This window comes from Pezoporus flaviventris, unplaced genomic scaffold, assembly GCF_033815535.1.
Source record: "Pezoporus flaviventris isolate CSIRO_AGI_PZ_B2104156 unplaced genomic scaffold, CSIRO_AGI_Pfla_v1 ptg000002l, whole genome shotgun sequence".
Classification (NCBI taxonomy): Eukaryota; Metazoa; Chordata; class Aves; order Psittaciformes; family Psittacidae; genus Pezoporus; species Pezoporus flaviventris.
In genome coordinates, this window is record NW_026892550.1 from 2,739,632 (window position 1) to 2,754,445 (window position 14,814).

A 14,814-nucleotide genomic window follows, 5' to 3' on the forward strand; every position below is an offset into this window, starting at 1 on the left:
TGTCATAAGTAGAAGAGGATACCTGAGGAAAGCAGCTTTGATCTCAGATGTGTGTGGGGCTGTTCAGCCTGGAGAAGAGAAGGCTGCGTGGAGACCTCATAGCAGCCTTCCAGCATCTGAAGGGGGCCTATAGGGATGCTGGGGAGGGACTCTTCATTAGGGACTGTAGTGATAGGACAAGGGGTAATGGGTTAAAACTTAAACAGGGGAAGTTTAGATTGGATATAAGGAAGAAGTTCTTTACTGTGAGGGTGGTGAGGCACTGGAATGGGTTGCCCAAGGAAGTTGTGAATGCTCCATCCCTGGCAGTGTTCAAGGCCAGGCTGGACAGAGCCTTGGGTGACATGGTTTAGTGTGAGGTGTCCCTGCCCATGGCAGGGGGTTGGAACTGGATAAGCTTAAGGTGATAGAATAATATTCAGGTTTTTTTCAAGTCTGAACCTCCTTATCCATCATGTGAAGAGAGGGGACCTGAACTGCCTGGAGGAGCAGCAAGAGGTCCAGGGCAGGAATGCCTGGGAGGCACACATGTGCTTCCAAATGGCTCATGGCCAGAGGACATGGTGAGGGGCAGGGAGCTGCCAGCTCCATATGCTGCCAGGAGCCAGCCTTAGAGGTCAGTCACCTCCAGCCCTATGAAGAAGCTGAAAAGGGATGTGTGGCCCCACATGACCCCAGGTCATTCACCCAGCACAGGGAAAACATGTCATGCAGTTCCCAAGGTGATGTCATTCCTGTTGGAACGTGAGGGATAAAAGGGATGTTTGGGAAACTGCTGAATCAACCCACCCTCCATGTGTGCCTCTGAGCCTGCCTGGCCCCCTCCATGGTGCGCAGGGGTGATGTTCCCTATGGATACCCTCCAGCAGAGGTTTTCCTTCTCCTGCCTCATCAGACTGATGCTGCCTGTACTAATTAACCAGAAACTGAGGCTGAATGAAGCCCAGCACTGTGCAGCACAGAGAGATGAGGTGGCAGCAGCCCTGGGCTAAGCCTGCTCCTACAGGATGTGTGGCTGCAAAAGGCTCTGACAGCATCTCTGAACTGGAAGGAAACAGAGGGGTTTTTGCATTTATCCATGATTTCAAAAGGCCAAAGGTGCTGTGAGAAGGTAGAATGGAAGAGTTGCCAAGGGGAGAAGGAATGTGAGTGAAAAGGGGGGAAATCCCTGAGCTGGTGACTTTGGGAGGGAGGAGGAGTTCATTGGAGCAGAGCATGAGGTGGGAGCAAGAAGCACAGACCCAGAGAATGGATGCTCTGAAGTCGCTCAGCAACCCAGGATGCTCAGCCAAGGGGACCACACTGGATTGGAGCCCAGCTCTGAGCCCTTCTTTGGAGGAAGGAATGAGGCTCAGCTTGAAGGCTGCTGCTGGCCCTGCTTTGATGATGTGGCTTTTGGCAGAACTATGGCTCTGAGGGCCAGAATGATCCTTCTGTACACGACCGACTGTGGTTCCTGTGGGGAAAGGAGAGGGAATGGGGGTTATAGTGGTGATTCCTGGCAATAGCCTCAGTAGGTCACTAATGGCACCAGTCCATCTAATCCACATGAAACCCCTTTCTTTGAGGCAAGGCCATTAGTGATGCAGTCTGAATCAAACTGCAGCCTTCAGGATGAACCAGGTGAAGCCCAGGATTTGGTTTTGAGTCCTGTTTGTTCCTTAGGAGACAATGATGAGTAGTAAATGCTCCATCCCTGCCAGTGTTCAAGGCCAGGTTGGAAGGAGTCTTGGGCAACATGGTCTAGTGTGAGGTGTCCCTGCCCATGGCAGGAGGGCTGGAACTGGATGAATTTAGGGTGGTTCCCAACCCAAACCATTCTATGATTCTCTGATTGTAATGGCAACTTTGTGACTACTGCTGCATCTGGATCACACCAAAACCCACTGCTACAGTGGACCACAAGGCATGTGAAGGAGTGAGCAAGCCAGTGTGCAGCCACTACTCCTCATGCCAGTGCTAAAGACCCAGCATGTCAGTGAATAGAAACCCCCTGGAGCCATAACCCTAATCTCCCATCACTTTCTCCCCTTCCAGAGGTGTGCTCCCAGGTGATCTGGCTTGTTCTTCTGATAATCAAGCTCTTTGAACACTTTATTCCCCATTTGTTTATGGATGCCACGTTGCTGCCTCCATAAAATGGGCTCATGGGATTTCCCCTGCCCCCACGTTGTAAATCGAGGTCCATCAAATGTACAACAGTTTATCACTGACCATTGCCCAGTCTTATGTTAATGTTTGAACATGGCCATAAAACAAATACATCATCTTACCTCTGACCAGCCTTTAAGGCAGAAGGACCTTATAAAACCAAGCTCTGCTCACCAGCAAGGCACCTTCTCTTGTGTTGGGAGCACAGAGAGCCTTTCCATCATGAGCTTCACTGGGAAGTATGAGCTCCAGTCCCAGGAAAACTTTGAGCCCTTTATGAAAGCCATAGGTAAGTGCCTGCACGTGCTAAGTGCTGCTTTGCCTCTTCAGGTCCCACTGGTGTTTGGGAGTCCCGCTGATGCACTGATGATGCAGATTGAAACCATCTCTCAGATTTCCTATTTCTGATTGTCTTCTTGCAGTTGTTGGGGGGTTTTTTAATGGGTGTGCATGGAGATGTGATCTCAAGATAGAAGAGAAAGCATCTCCCTGGCTGGTGGCTGGAGGCCAAAGATGCTGGGTGAAATACATGGCTTGCAAGAAAATGGTCCTAGCAGGGTCTGCAGCCACAGCAGAATGCTGCATCCATGGGATAACCCAGTAGGACCTGGGTGGGTCAGGGAGACTCCATCAAGCTGTGATATTTCCTTTCCAATCCTAACTCTTCTATGATTCTATGGTTCTATATTTGAAGGCCAGCAGGGCATCGCTCAGCCCGTCATGCTGCTGCTCAGAGATGCCACAAAGCACCAGATTCCACCATTCATCAGAAAAAGCATAGCATCACCATCGAATAGTTTGGGTTGGAAGGGACCTTAAAGCTCATCCAGTTCCAACCCCCTGCTGCTACAGCAGGTTGCTCCAAGCCCCATCCAACCTGGCCTTGAACACTGCCAGGGAAGGAGCATTTGACACTTCTTTGGGTACCCTGTGCCAGTGCCTCAGCACCCTCACAAGGAAGAGCTTCTGCCTAGGGTCCAGCCTGAACTTCCCCCTTTTCAGTTTGAGTCCATCACCCCTTGTCCTGTCGCTACGGACCCTGATGAAGAGATTGATAAAGAGACAAAAATAGTTGGGGTTTTTAAATGCTTAATGCTGAATGTGTGTGACTACATTTCCACCCATGTCCATGCCAGGGAATGTGTTCCCACAGGGATTCAGGAGACTGCACTATTTCTGCACAGTTACGTGCTGGAGGGGCTCTACCTGTCAGACCAGATTCAGGCTTTTGGAGAAGACTTCAGTGAACTGGTTCTGAGGGACACTGAATCAAAACCCGCTTGGTTCTCTTATCCTGCCTCTATTTATTCCATTTTCTCTGTTTGCCAGAGGAATGAAGAAAATCAGGATTCTTTCTATCTGATGCTTAGGCAGGGAAGAATCTGCTCTGCTCCCAGCCAGGTCAGTGAGACAAGGGAGACGTCTTGCTGCCCTCACATCAGGATGACAGTATTTGTTATTCTTCTTCTCCATCAGATTCAGGGCTATGTGACCTTTGGGAATCATCATCATCATTGCAAGGTTTTTCCACACTGGAATAGAAATCCTCCCAGCTGTGCATCCCCAAATCCTGCCACATTCATTCATTCACTCAGAGGGATTGGAACTGGATGATCTTAAGGTCCTTTCCAACCCAAGCCATTCTATGATTCTATGGTTCAGCAGTAGTGATGTGCTTACTGATGGCTCCAAGGTTGACTTAATGTCTCTTGTTCTTGGGCAGGGCTTCCCGATGAACAGATCCAGAAAGGGAAGGACATCAAGAGCATCTCAGAAATCGTGCAGGATGGGAAGAAGTTCAAAATCACAGTGACCACCGGCTCCAAAGTGATGCACCAGGAGTTCACCATCGGGGAGGAGTGCGAGCTGGAGATGCTGTCGGGGGAGAAAGTCAAGGTGGGTGGTGAGCTCCTCCTCTGCCAGGGCTCAGGGACATTAAATTCCCTTGCCAGCCATTCCCTCTGCACTTGAGCAAAGGGAATGACCAGACTATGGGTGTTAAAGCTGACACAGGGAGAAGACCTGAGTAGCTCCGCAGCCTGGTTCTGTCTCTCACAGTTTGCACGCATGATTTCATGTAATGGGAAGGGGCTAATAGCTGAAACCAGGTCTGCAGATGTGACACCACTGCCCTGCTCCCTGAAGGTCCTCAGCAAGCCTCTTAGGGACTCATTCCTGAAAGTGACAGCACATTTCTGAGCCACCCTCCTGAGAACCTCAGAGCCTGAGACTCCAAAGTTGCCACCTCTTTGCTTTTACATCGCAAGCTCCCCAGGCAGCACTTCTGCAGATGAATCCCTGCCTTTCTAAATTCAGTTTCTTGCATTTCTCCTTCAATTGCCAGTTTGGAAGTCAGTGCTTTACCAACCCATTTGTAATGGGGGTGGGGGGGCTTTTGTTTTTTTTCTGACAGCAAAAGGTCTGCAAGATTCAAGGTAGTGAAGGGCTGACTTTCTGTCATGTTGCAACACAAAATACACCCCCGCCTTTTTGTTGACTTAAAGGTAGTGCAGGAAAGTCAGCCAAGAAACCATAAACCAATAAATCTCTCCCTTGACATCCCAGTTGCTGGTCTCTGCTAGCTTTTTCCATTGCTTCTGCTGACACTGGGTGAGAGGATTTGGCAAGGTGAGGAGTTATCACCCTTGAAATCAGGCCAGCTCCCATTCATTAGTTTGCAATGGCTCCTAAAACATCAAGACAGCGCCGCCAGCATTATTGCCTCTCACCTCTACCTCAGGAGGAGATGATATTGCAGGGATAGATGAAATCAGGAGGGATGATCATCAAGGAAATACCCCAGGGGTCTCTGAGAGCCGTACCGGCTTTGTGTACCGTATCACAACTTCCAGCATCATTGAAGTCCCTTGGGGATAAACTAGGGGGAAACAGCTATTAGAAGAGTTTCACCCTCCATCAATCAGCAGCTCAAGGGCAGATGAACAACCCTTATAGCTGGACAGGCAGAGGAACAGAAATGGGTTTGCTGGGTTATTTATCTGAGTCATATCAATGATTGCTGCCCTGGAGGTGCTGGTGCTTTTATACGTGCAGCTCCTGAGCGCTATAGACCCAGCAGATGTGCCTGTCCTTCCAAGAGCTTTCCAGACATGAGTGAGTCTCTTAAAGCTCATTAAACAGTTTCCTACCTTGATCAAGACTCCCCCCATTGCCATGCTGTCACCCAGTTCCCTGTCACCCCATCCCAAAGGAGGTTGCTGCAATAGGTGGGTGATGGACAGGAGATGACATGTCCCAGTGTCCCAATTCTTTCCTTGGAGGTGTGCAGCTCCTCTTAGTCTGGGTGTTGCGTGAGGAGCTGCCCCAAGGAGCATCAGGGCAGCATCAGCAGGGTGAAGATCCTTCCTTGTTCTGCCCCAAAGCTCATGAGTTTGTGTGATGCTAAGGGATGCCAAGGATCTCTGCTCTGGCATATAACAGTACGTGAGTGAGTCGCAATTAGAAGGGGAGACAAGTAGGTACGATGCCAAAACCACATCCCAAAGTAAAGATCCACACTCCTGTTGCATTGCAGTCACCATCAGCACAACCCTCTCTCCTCCTCCTCTCAGGAAAGCCAGAATCACCTGGAAGCAGCTTTCCCCAGGCAGTCTGCAGTAGGAATGGTGGCAGCTCAGTGCAGAAGGAGCAGGATAGGACCATAGAATCATAGTTTTGGGTTGGAACTGAGATGGTCTCCAGCAATAACATGAACACCTCTGTCTCCTCCTAACCAGGCTGTTGTTCAGATGGAAGGTAACAACAGACTGATTGCAAACCTGAAAGGGATCAAATCCGTCACCGAACTCAACGGAGACACCATCACCCTTGTAAGTGTAGAAGAGGACAATGGCTGATGTAATGGTGCATACAGATGCCTTTAGTGTCTGGCCCTGGGAAGCCTATAGAGACACTGGGGACCTTAGGGAGGTGTGGAGATGAGCACGCAGGCTCTGCAGCCAAAGTTATCAGTTGGCCAGGCACTGAAGGCAGTTTTCCATTATAATCTGATCCAAAAAGTCCTCTTCAAGATGCCAGTATCCATTGATTAACAAAGTTACATGTAATGAGGGCACATTTTCACCCACACAGAGGAAGAGATATGTGTGTGGACCTGGGACTTCTAAAGGAGAGGTGCAGCAGACTGGTCCCAGTTGAAGGATGCCAGCTTATCTCTACCTGCTTTGGGGTACTCATGAAGAAATCCAAAGCTTTAATAATTCAGTTTATAGGAGATAGACTGGGAGCCAGTCCTGGTTTGATTTGTAAGACCAGACCCTTTCCAAGTAGAGTTTGGAGGCAAGCACCATGATGATCCTTATGGGTTGTTTCCAATGATTCTATGAAAAGCTGACACTCTCCATCTGTTTTTCAGACTATGAACATGGGAGACATCACCTACAAGAGGGTCAGCAAGAGAATCTAGAACCCCCCCCCCCCCCCGATCATTTTACTGTGTAAAATGTGTCCATTAAAGTAAAATTTGTATTAAAGGCCTTTTCTTTATCATCAACCTCTTCACTGTCGCTATAAAGAGATGCAACACTGAAACTCACACAAGCCTTGGTAGAGATCAGGCAACAGGCTGAGCCAAGGCTGTGCTGATGTTGGTGAATGGAGCTTGACAAGGGCATAGGTTCAGAGCCATTGAGTGACCCGCTGAGATGTGCTCTGTGATGATGGGCACTCTTCCTGGTGCTGGCATCCTGCTGGGAACATCCCGGGGGGTCACCACTGTCTGGGTGGATGGAGGAGAACTGGGCAGGGAAAGGGCTCTGTTCCCTTTCCTTACAAACGTGGATAAAGTGACAAGATGAATGGCAGGGCCAAAGGATGGGGCAGGTGAAGTGGGCTCAAGGAAATGTTGGTGGTCCTGCCTGGAAAAATGCCTTGGAAAAACAACCAGCATGGAGACAGTTCAGGTGTCCAAACCACCATTTCCTACTGCAACAGGATCTGGACACTCCATCCCCATCACCTCCCCACACCTTCTCACCAGACAGCGCTCAGGTGTCCAATGTGTGTCTCACCCCAAACCACGCCTGATAAGTTGGGCTGAACTGGAATTGAACACTTCTTCCAGGGAGAAATGCAGGTTATTTTTGTCCTGGTGGGGATGGACACTGGTTGTTCACAGGGTAGACACAGAAGGAGCATCAAAGTCACCCCCACACTCTTGATTGGTGCTGCAGGTTGGATGGAGATGTGGTTTTCTGATGCACGTAGGAGAAGAAACTCTCTTCTCAACTGTGCTTGGATGATGACTGGGAATTGGCACTGGGAAATGGGTGTATGACTTGTGTGATAGCTGGGAATATGTTCTTACAACAGCTCAATACCTGATTAGGGTATTAGGGAAACACAAGTGCTTCCTCACCTCCTCCTGCAACCCCAATACGTGCCATTAAAGCACCAATTTGTCCTCAGCTGCATCTCTACCATGACTCCTCTCTCCTCAGTCTTTGTGTTTCACTTTGACATAGGGCAAGGGGGAATGGCTTTAACCTGCCAGAGGGGAGACTGAGATGAGCTCTTAGGCAGAAGCTCTTCCCTGTGAGGGTGCTGAGGCGCTGGCACAGGATGCCCAGAGAAGCTGTGGCTGCCCCATCCCTGGCAGTGTTCAAGGGCAGGTTGGACACAGGGCTTGGAGCAAGCTGCTCTAGTGGAAGGTGTCCCTGCCCGTGGCAGGGGTTGGAACTGGATGAGCTTTAAGGTTCCTTCCAACACAAATCGTGTTGTGATTCTATGACTGATTCTCATACTGAGAACTGAACCAATACAGATTGTCACACTGGACATCAGATGGGCACCTCATGGACAAATGGAAGGGCTTAGCTCAATCACACCTAAAAAGCAGATGTCTCCAGCAAATTTATCTCAGATCTGGAGAAACATCAGTAAAACCACTGAGACATTTCACAAAGGAAAAGCCCTGGGTCTGTTTTCTTGCTGTTCTGCTGAGGAACAGGTAGGGGATTCTTGAACAAACCCATCCCTTTCCATCTCTTGGCTGTCACTGAAGGTGTGGAGCCAACCAGTTGGATTTTGAGATAGACAGGCAGCAAAGACGTTTTTATCTAGAAATGTAAGCATTGCCCTTAGACTATTCCTTCACTGCATTGGCTGCCCACTGGCAGCTGGTCCATGGACTGTCTGTATTTTGCCTAGTGCAAAATGGATTAAACAACCGTCTAAGCTGAAAGGCAGCACTGGAAGGCATTGGAGTCCCCAGCTCACTGCTTCTTCAGTTAGAGCAATGAACACAGTGCACCACACCAGTGCAACTGGCTTCTGGCACGGAGTCATCCCCTGACCATCCCCTGCCATCACTGCAGTCATTTCCTGGTTTTTAACTAAGGAGACTCATATACGCTTATTAATTTATGTGATGTAGGAATTGCAGTAAGTCTCACATACAAAGTGCCCACAGTTTGATGTGGCACCAGTATCAGCTATAGATCGATTGTCAGCAGTTCTTCATCAGAAAAACACCACTTTTCACCAAGCACCATCTGCGGGTCTTATTCAGTTTGCACTCACTGCCCACAGGCATACAAGACACATTTCAGAATCACCTTCCCACTTATACCATCCCTCGGGCAACCACCCATGGACATCATGGAAAGAAATGATGTTATCACAAGGAAGTAATGGGAAACCCCCCAAAAAAATCTCTTAGGAAAGAATCCATTAAAATTTAACCAAGGATTTCAGGATCAGGACTTCTGCAGAGAGAAACAGGCCTCCAGTGTGAATGCAAATCATTTTATAACGGGTTTTTGCTTTGATTTTTAATGCTAATGGTAGAAAAAAGATGTTGTTTCTGCCAAGATCTCTTCTGCTTTGAGCCCTCAGAAGATGTTTCGGGACTCTCTCCCAGCAGCCCATGCTGTCAGACTGGTGCCACTGGAAACAATCCTTATGGATATATCACATATCACATTCCCAAAGACTGCAGGTGCCACAGGTGATGTTGTGCCACAAGCATGAATCTGTGTCAAGCTCAGGGTTTATTCCTTCTTGTGGAAGAGGCCTGGTGAGGTCTCATTGCTGGGTTCAGGCATGACTTGAATCTTTTGGTTTTTGAGGGCAGCTTCCCTCATCTTGTAGTACATGAACTCATTCTGCTGGAACATGCGCAGCTCCATCTCCGTCTGGACACGCATGACCTGAGGGACACAGGAGGTAGCAACCTGTGATCAGGGGGTCTCAAAGCAACTGAATAACACACTGTCTAAAAATGGGGACCATCCAGGGGGGTTGGAACTGGATGATCTTAAGGTCCTTTCCAACCCAAACCATTCTGTGATTCTATGTCGTAGGCCATGTAATGACTGATGCCCTTTAAGTGTCCCACCAACGAGACCAAAGCTAAACAGACACAGATACCCAGTTCCGTTCTCCAACCTGGTTGCCTGTGTAATGTGAAAGTACCTGCACCCAGCTATTCCATAGGCTGCTGGGAAGCCTTATGGTCCCAAACATGATGCAGGACCTAGAGGTGATGCTGTGCTGAGACAAAGAGTGAATGTGCTTCCCATTCATTTCATGGGGCTGACCCTTGGCATGACTCAGCACCGGAGTGGGAGGCATCTCATGTGGTGGAGGAGGAGGAGGATGCTCAGCCCCTCTTCAAACACATTTGCACCCTCTGGATTCACCATAAGCAGAGTCACTCCTAGGGCTGCATCAGAGCAGAGGCTCAGAAGGGATTTTAGGAAATCTTCTTATATTTGTTTGAGTTTATTCAACCCTCAGTTTGGGAGCATAGACATAAGTGCCATATATCCACTACCTTCCAGTGGGAAGGGAAATACAGAAATGGAGGTGCTGGGGTCTCACCCTCTGCTATGCATAGGAAACAGTCAACAGACAGGTTGGCTTTAGGTACTAGATACTCATTTTTCTGCTGATATAAAATTGCTCTAATACAGGTTATAACTCTACTCTAATGGTGAGTAAGACACCAATAAAAGATTTCATTTGGTATTGTGTAATTTTTTGGCTAATAAAAGAGAATGCTGTAGAGCAAAGAGGTCACATTGGGCGAGTTAAAGGCTGAGGAAATGATAGATCCCCAGCTGCAATTACAAACAGTCCCTCATATCTGAGCAGATGCAGTTCCCTGGGATCTGCAGCTCTTGATCTAAGCTAGGAAATACACCTGTCAGTCGTTTGAGGGAAAAATACACTGCAGCTTAGAAGGACTGGGGAGTGGTAAATAAAGAAGAATAGACTCTGATAAAGAAAATCAGTTGTTAAACTGGGAACCTCTACCGTATGTAGTTTGATATAGTCAGAGTGCAATGCCATTCATCTGAGAGCAGTGAAATCAGGTTGTTTGAAGAATGGGAGGCTCTGTCCTTGGGCACAGCAGTTTCAAGGGAGATTCAGAAGCTGAGCGGTCATTTTTAATGCAAGTCCTGGTGCAGGATTAAAGCTATCTTTCAGGGGTGAAAACAGACACATATTTCTCATCAAACTGTGACACAATCTAGAGAAAACCACAGCGTTAGTAAGAAGTGGCCATTATTGATACATCTCTCAGCTCTTACGGATGGATTGTTCCTATAGCTTGAATGTAATTTTGCCCAGGTAGACAGCAGAGACAACACAGAGATGACACCTACCTCCAGGTCTTTGGTAATTGGGTGGGAAGGCCCGTGGGTTATTAGGAGAATGGCATAGGCTTTACAGATCAAGCCATGCCCGGCCTCAATGAGGCCAGCATGCCAGTGGGTGACTCCTGCCCGCATCACGGCCATCCCCAGCTGCGCGTTGTTGGGATGGTATATTTTCCTGGAAAAACATTGAGTAATTTGAGTTCACGAAAGATCCCGGTTCCCAAGTGTTTGTCAGGGACATGTGTTTGCCAAAAAGAACTCACTATTTACTCAAGTGAAGAGCCTGTTGCATTTGGTGCCACTGAAATGTGCTGCCCTGCTTAGAAAGGGGCAAGCACGAGTTATATGAGGACACAAGTTATATGAGGACATGAGCTGTTGTGGAAGAGGGTGAACAACCTGCAAACAGGGAAGCTGGAACCTAGGTTGGAGAATGCCAAGCTCTTTCATTCCATATTATTTTGGCAGAAACAAAACCTAGATCTGACCAAAACCTAGATCTACAGCCCAAATGGCACAAACCTCACTTCAGTCACTCAATGCAGTCCCTAAACTGATTATGCAACAACCACCAGCTTCTCATTAAAAGTGGGGAGAGAAATAGGTGGTTCCAAACCTACAGAAATACTCATTTCATGCCCTGGAGATGCATCTTTGACTCTGGAGACTGTCAGATCACTCCCCTATGGTCAGCACCTGAGGTGGGAAAAATGAAACCTGCCCTCTACATTCAACATTAGAAGCTGACAGGAGCTGCTTGGACTTACCTGCAAACCTGCCTTCAAGGGCTTATTTGGCATATTGAACTGGCAGGTCTTAAAGCAAGGAAGGGAACTGGGAGAGAGGCAATTTCCTCTGCCATTCAATTAGCTCAGTGCCAGGGCTGGGGCATGAAGTGGCTTGTCAGGCCTGCAAGCCAGGGAGGTGACTCTGTCACCCCTCTGAAACAGAACAAAATATCACAGGCCTTTTGGGGTACAACTGACCAAAATAACAAGCTATGGATATGAGGTGCTTTTTCTATTTAATACTCATCAGTCCTGTAGTAAAACTTCGATAATAATAAAGCACATCACTTTTATTGCGAGGTTTGCTCTGGATCTACTGGAACTTAGACTGAATTTCTTTATTCTCAGAGAGCTTGTACCATAGGACCTGTGTATACTAATGAGCCAAGCCAAAAATCCGTGTATCATTCAAGAGTGAAGGGGTATCTTGAGTGACAGCCATGTGAAACAGCTTTTCTTTTCTCTGCAACTTCTCCTTCCTGCAGGGTGCAGGGGGGCAGATTATCCCCGGCACTGGCAACCTCTGTTCTGCCCCCAGGCTCATGTCTTGCTACCAGGGCAGCCCTGAGATGCTTCCAAGACAAAACAGAAGATGTACCAAAACCATTTGTCAATTACAGTTTAGTAAATGAAGGTGGTTGGAAGCTCTTGTGCATTTAAAAAGGGGTCTTCTTCAGTCTAGTGATATAATCAGGTCCCAATGCAAATGTCAGAACTGCTGCCCTAATGGGACGAGACTAAGAAATTCATTCCTCTAACACACTGCCTAACATTGTATAACCACAGAGAGCTGCCAAAACCAAGGCACAGACATACATGTAGCCATCCACCATCTTCTTGGCATAGTCAGCTGCTTCCTCAAACATCTGGAGGTAGGAGAGCACCTCGGAGGCAATGCTGAGGATCCTCAGCAGGTAGATGTTCGTGTCCCCCAGCACAGGCTCCTGTTTCTTCAGGCACTCACGGCACATCTTCACAACCTGCGCCCAGAGGAAGCAGGGAGAGGAAGGGCAACTTTAGTCTCAAAGCTTTCACACCAAAGCCCTGTGGATTGCATGGTCCATACCACTCCTAGAGGCCAAGTCAGTCTCTGTGAAGGCTGGGGAAGATAGCACGTGCTTTGATTTGTTGAAACATCAATCTGTCAAAGTGATTCGTGCTCAAAGCTTTGTCTCTCAGGGTTGCATTCATAAAACTGGTGAGGAAAAAGCCTTTTCCCAAAGTAAATTCAAACCCAGAGGCTGTTGCTCAACCTGAAGCTGTTACACTCTCAAGAGAACAATTAAATATTTCCTAGGTAAGCAAGAGGGAAAAAGGACAAAGGCCCTCTTGGCCTGTGCTCGGGCAGGATGTGAGTCTCTCACACCACACACCTATTCTCATCACCCAACAGATGAGCAAGATGCAGGAGACAGGAGATGAAAAGGACATCAACACAGGCAAACATGGCCCACAGCTCAATGCGGTAAGTCTCATGAGTGTCTTGTCTCTCTCCCAGACCCACTGTCCTCCTTTTTATGAGGCCACCTAACAGAGCTGACTCATTACACTCACCCTTTAAGTCCTGTTTTTTGCCTGGAAGGCACTTGGTTTAACACCTGTGTCAATTGGAGGTGCTGAAGTCAGTTGAATCTCCTTGCATCATCACTACAATATAAATCAATCAGCCTGGGATGCTGTCTCAGGCACGGTAGTGCTTTACACAAGACAGAAACCAGCATCAGCTTTTGCAATTTGAGCTGCCAAGAGGGCAGGAAGCACATGGGGATGTTCAGGTAACAACAGTGAGGGTTTGTTTCATCCTTAAATCATTGACATAGAGGAGCAAGACCTGCTTTCCCTGGTAGTGCATGTAAAGCAAGAGAACAAAAGCACTGGGACTCACCTCGTGGTAAAGGCCCTCTATGCGGGCCTTGTTGATCTTCTCCAGCGTGTCCTTGGAGAACTGGACCACTTCCTTCACTGTCTCTGCAGAGGGCTGGGGACAACGTTAGGAAAGCCAGTGAGGAAAATGCACTGCCTCACACATGCTAAAATAACCTGGTCGAAGGGATGCTTGGTCTGGGAACCCAATGCAGCTCAGCGGGACACTTCCCAAATCACCTTCCTATCACTGGTTGTGCATACCAGTGTGCCTCTCAGATCCCTCCAAGACAAGGCTGAAATGGTCCTGCAAGAGGATATTACCATGCTGCTTGTCATAATAATATCCATGAACATCTGACATGCATAACTGGGTTCCTCAACTCTTTCCCCCACTTCTCTCCCTTGGAAAAGGGACAGAATTCACCTTGGACCTCGGATGTCTCTCAAGATGCCAAAGAGGCTATGAAAGCCATCAGCTGGTGTGTATCAGGCGCTCACAGTGCTGCTGTCTTAGAGAAATGAGGGCCTTGAATGGGTGGAATAAGGATAGGAAAGATAACTACATTTTACCCACTCTGAGAAATACTGCCATTAGGTCCAAACATCATAAAAGAGTTGACCTCAGATTTCAGTTGCACCCTGAGAGTGAAATGTGTCTTCCCACACACCCCACCATGTATTTGAAGACGTGATGCACATCTAGGCATGCCTGGCAAAACACTAACCAGCTCCTCGTTAGCTGCCTCCTCCTCCTTCATTCGATGCTGAAATGTAACATTACGATAACCAGCTCCATCATTCATCTTCGTCTTTTCTAAGCCTTTCAGATTTGCATTTTCAGACTATTCTTGCTACCATGACCTTCCTTTTTGTAACCAGGAAACCTGAAATCAGCCCAGGACTGACCCCAAGGGCTTGCAGGAAAAGCCTGGTCTGGAGACATGCAACAGAGCCAGAGCACAGGGAGGACCCAGCAGCTCAGGAAGGACCTTTAGGTGCACATCAAAAGCAGAGACCCAGCGTAGCAGCAAAGGATGCAAAGATTTGGAGGCAGGACCACAGGACTGTCCTGTTGGCTTTTAACACATCTGGTCTATTAGATTTTTGAGGAATCTGTGAAATTCATCTATATGGGATAACATCTTGGAAGTTGAGCATGAAAGGAAAACCAGTAGCTTTCCAGAGCCATATACCCCCCATCTATTTATGGGTACATATGTCTGTGTTATGATGTATTATTCTGTATTATTAGACTGAAGTTGTCATAGCTAACCAGATTTTGGCAGCTGTTTGAGCAGCACACAGGGTCTCCTAGAGCACAGAGCACACTCAAAGGCAACGTTAACATCAGTGCAAACCACATCGCTATGCTGTGTGAGTAAAGA

At 47.9% G+C, this 14,814-nt stretch overlaps 2 protein-coding genes across 4 annotated transcripts in view; one reads left to right on the plus strand and one right to left on the minus strand.

Moving 5' to 3' along the window:
* Positions 1 to 2,111: 2,111 nt before the first annotated feature.
* FABP1 (fatty acid binding protein 1) lies at positions 2,112 to 6,660 on the plus strand. Its single transcript, XM_061464691.1, has 4 exons — positions 2,112 to 2,440; positions 3,875 to 4,047; positions 5,889 to 5,981; positions 6,527 to 6,660. Exons 1-4 carry the CDS (start codon positions 2,245 to 2,247, stop codon positions 6,575 to 6,577), a joined length of 513 nt encoding a protein of 170 aa, XP_061320675.1. The 5' UTR covers positions 2,112 to 2,244; the 3' UTR covers positions 6,578 to 6,660.
* A 2,172-nt stretch (positions 6,661 to 8,832) lies between these two features.
* SMYD1 (SET and MYND domain containing 1) overlaps positions 8,833 to 14,814 on the minus strand; it is a 28,783-nt gene continuing 22,801 nt past the window's right edge. For 2 of the 3 annotated variants that reach the window (XM_061466526.1, XM_061466518.1), the window contains 4 exons: positions 13,449 to 13,541; positions 12,380 to 12,543; positions 10,782 to 10,950; positions 8,833 to 9,320 (listed from right to left, as the gene is read on the minus strand). In XM_061466526.1, the coding sequence (XP_061322510.1) occupies positions 9,162 to 9,320; positions 10,782 to 10,950; positions 12,380 to 12,543; positions 13,449 to 13,541 (585 nt within the window). In that variant the 3' untranslated portion in view covers positions 8,833 to 9,161. Of the gene's footprint in view, positions 9,321 to 9,889; positions 10,000 to 10,781; positions 10,951 to 12,379; positions 12,544 to 13,448; positions 13,542 to 14,814 lie in introns of those variants that run through there. The other variant, XM_061466534.1, reaches the window with a different exon arrangement.

Excerpts from the sequence above, each read along its gene's own strand:
- FABP1 (XM_061464691.1), top strand. The coding sequence starts at position 2,245 with ATGGCCATAAAACAAATACATCATCTTACCTCTGACCAGCCTTTAAGG. Across the intron at positions 4,048-5,888 it reads TGTCGGGGGAGAAAGTCAAG|GCTGTTGTTCAGATGGAAGG; the intron begins GTGGGTGGTGAG and ends CCTCCTAACCAG. Across the intron at positions 5,982-6,526 it reads ACGGAGACACCATCACCCTT|ACTATGAACATGGGAGACAT; the intron begins GTAAGTGTAGAA and ends TCTGTTTTTCAG.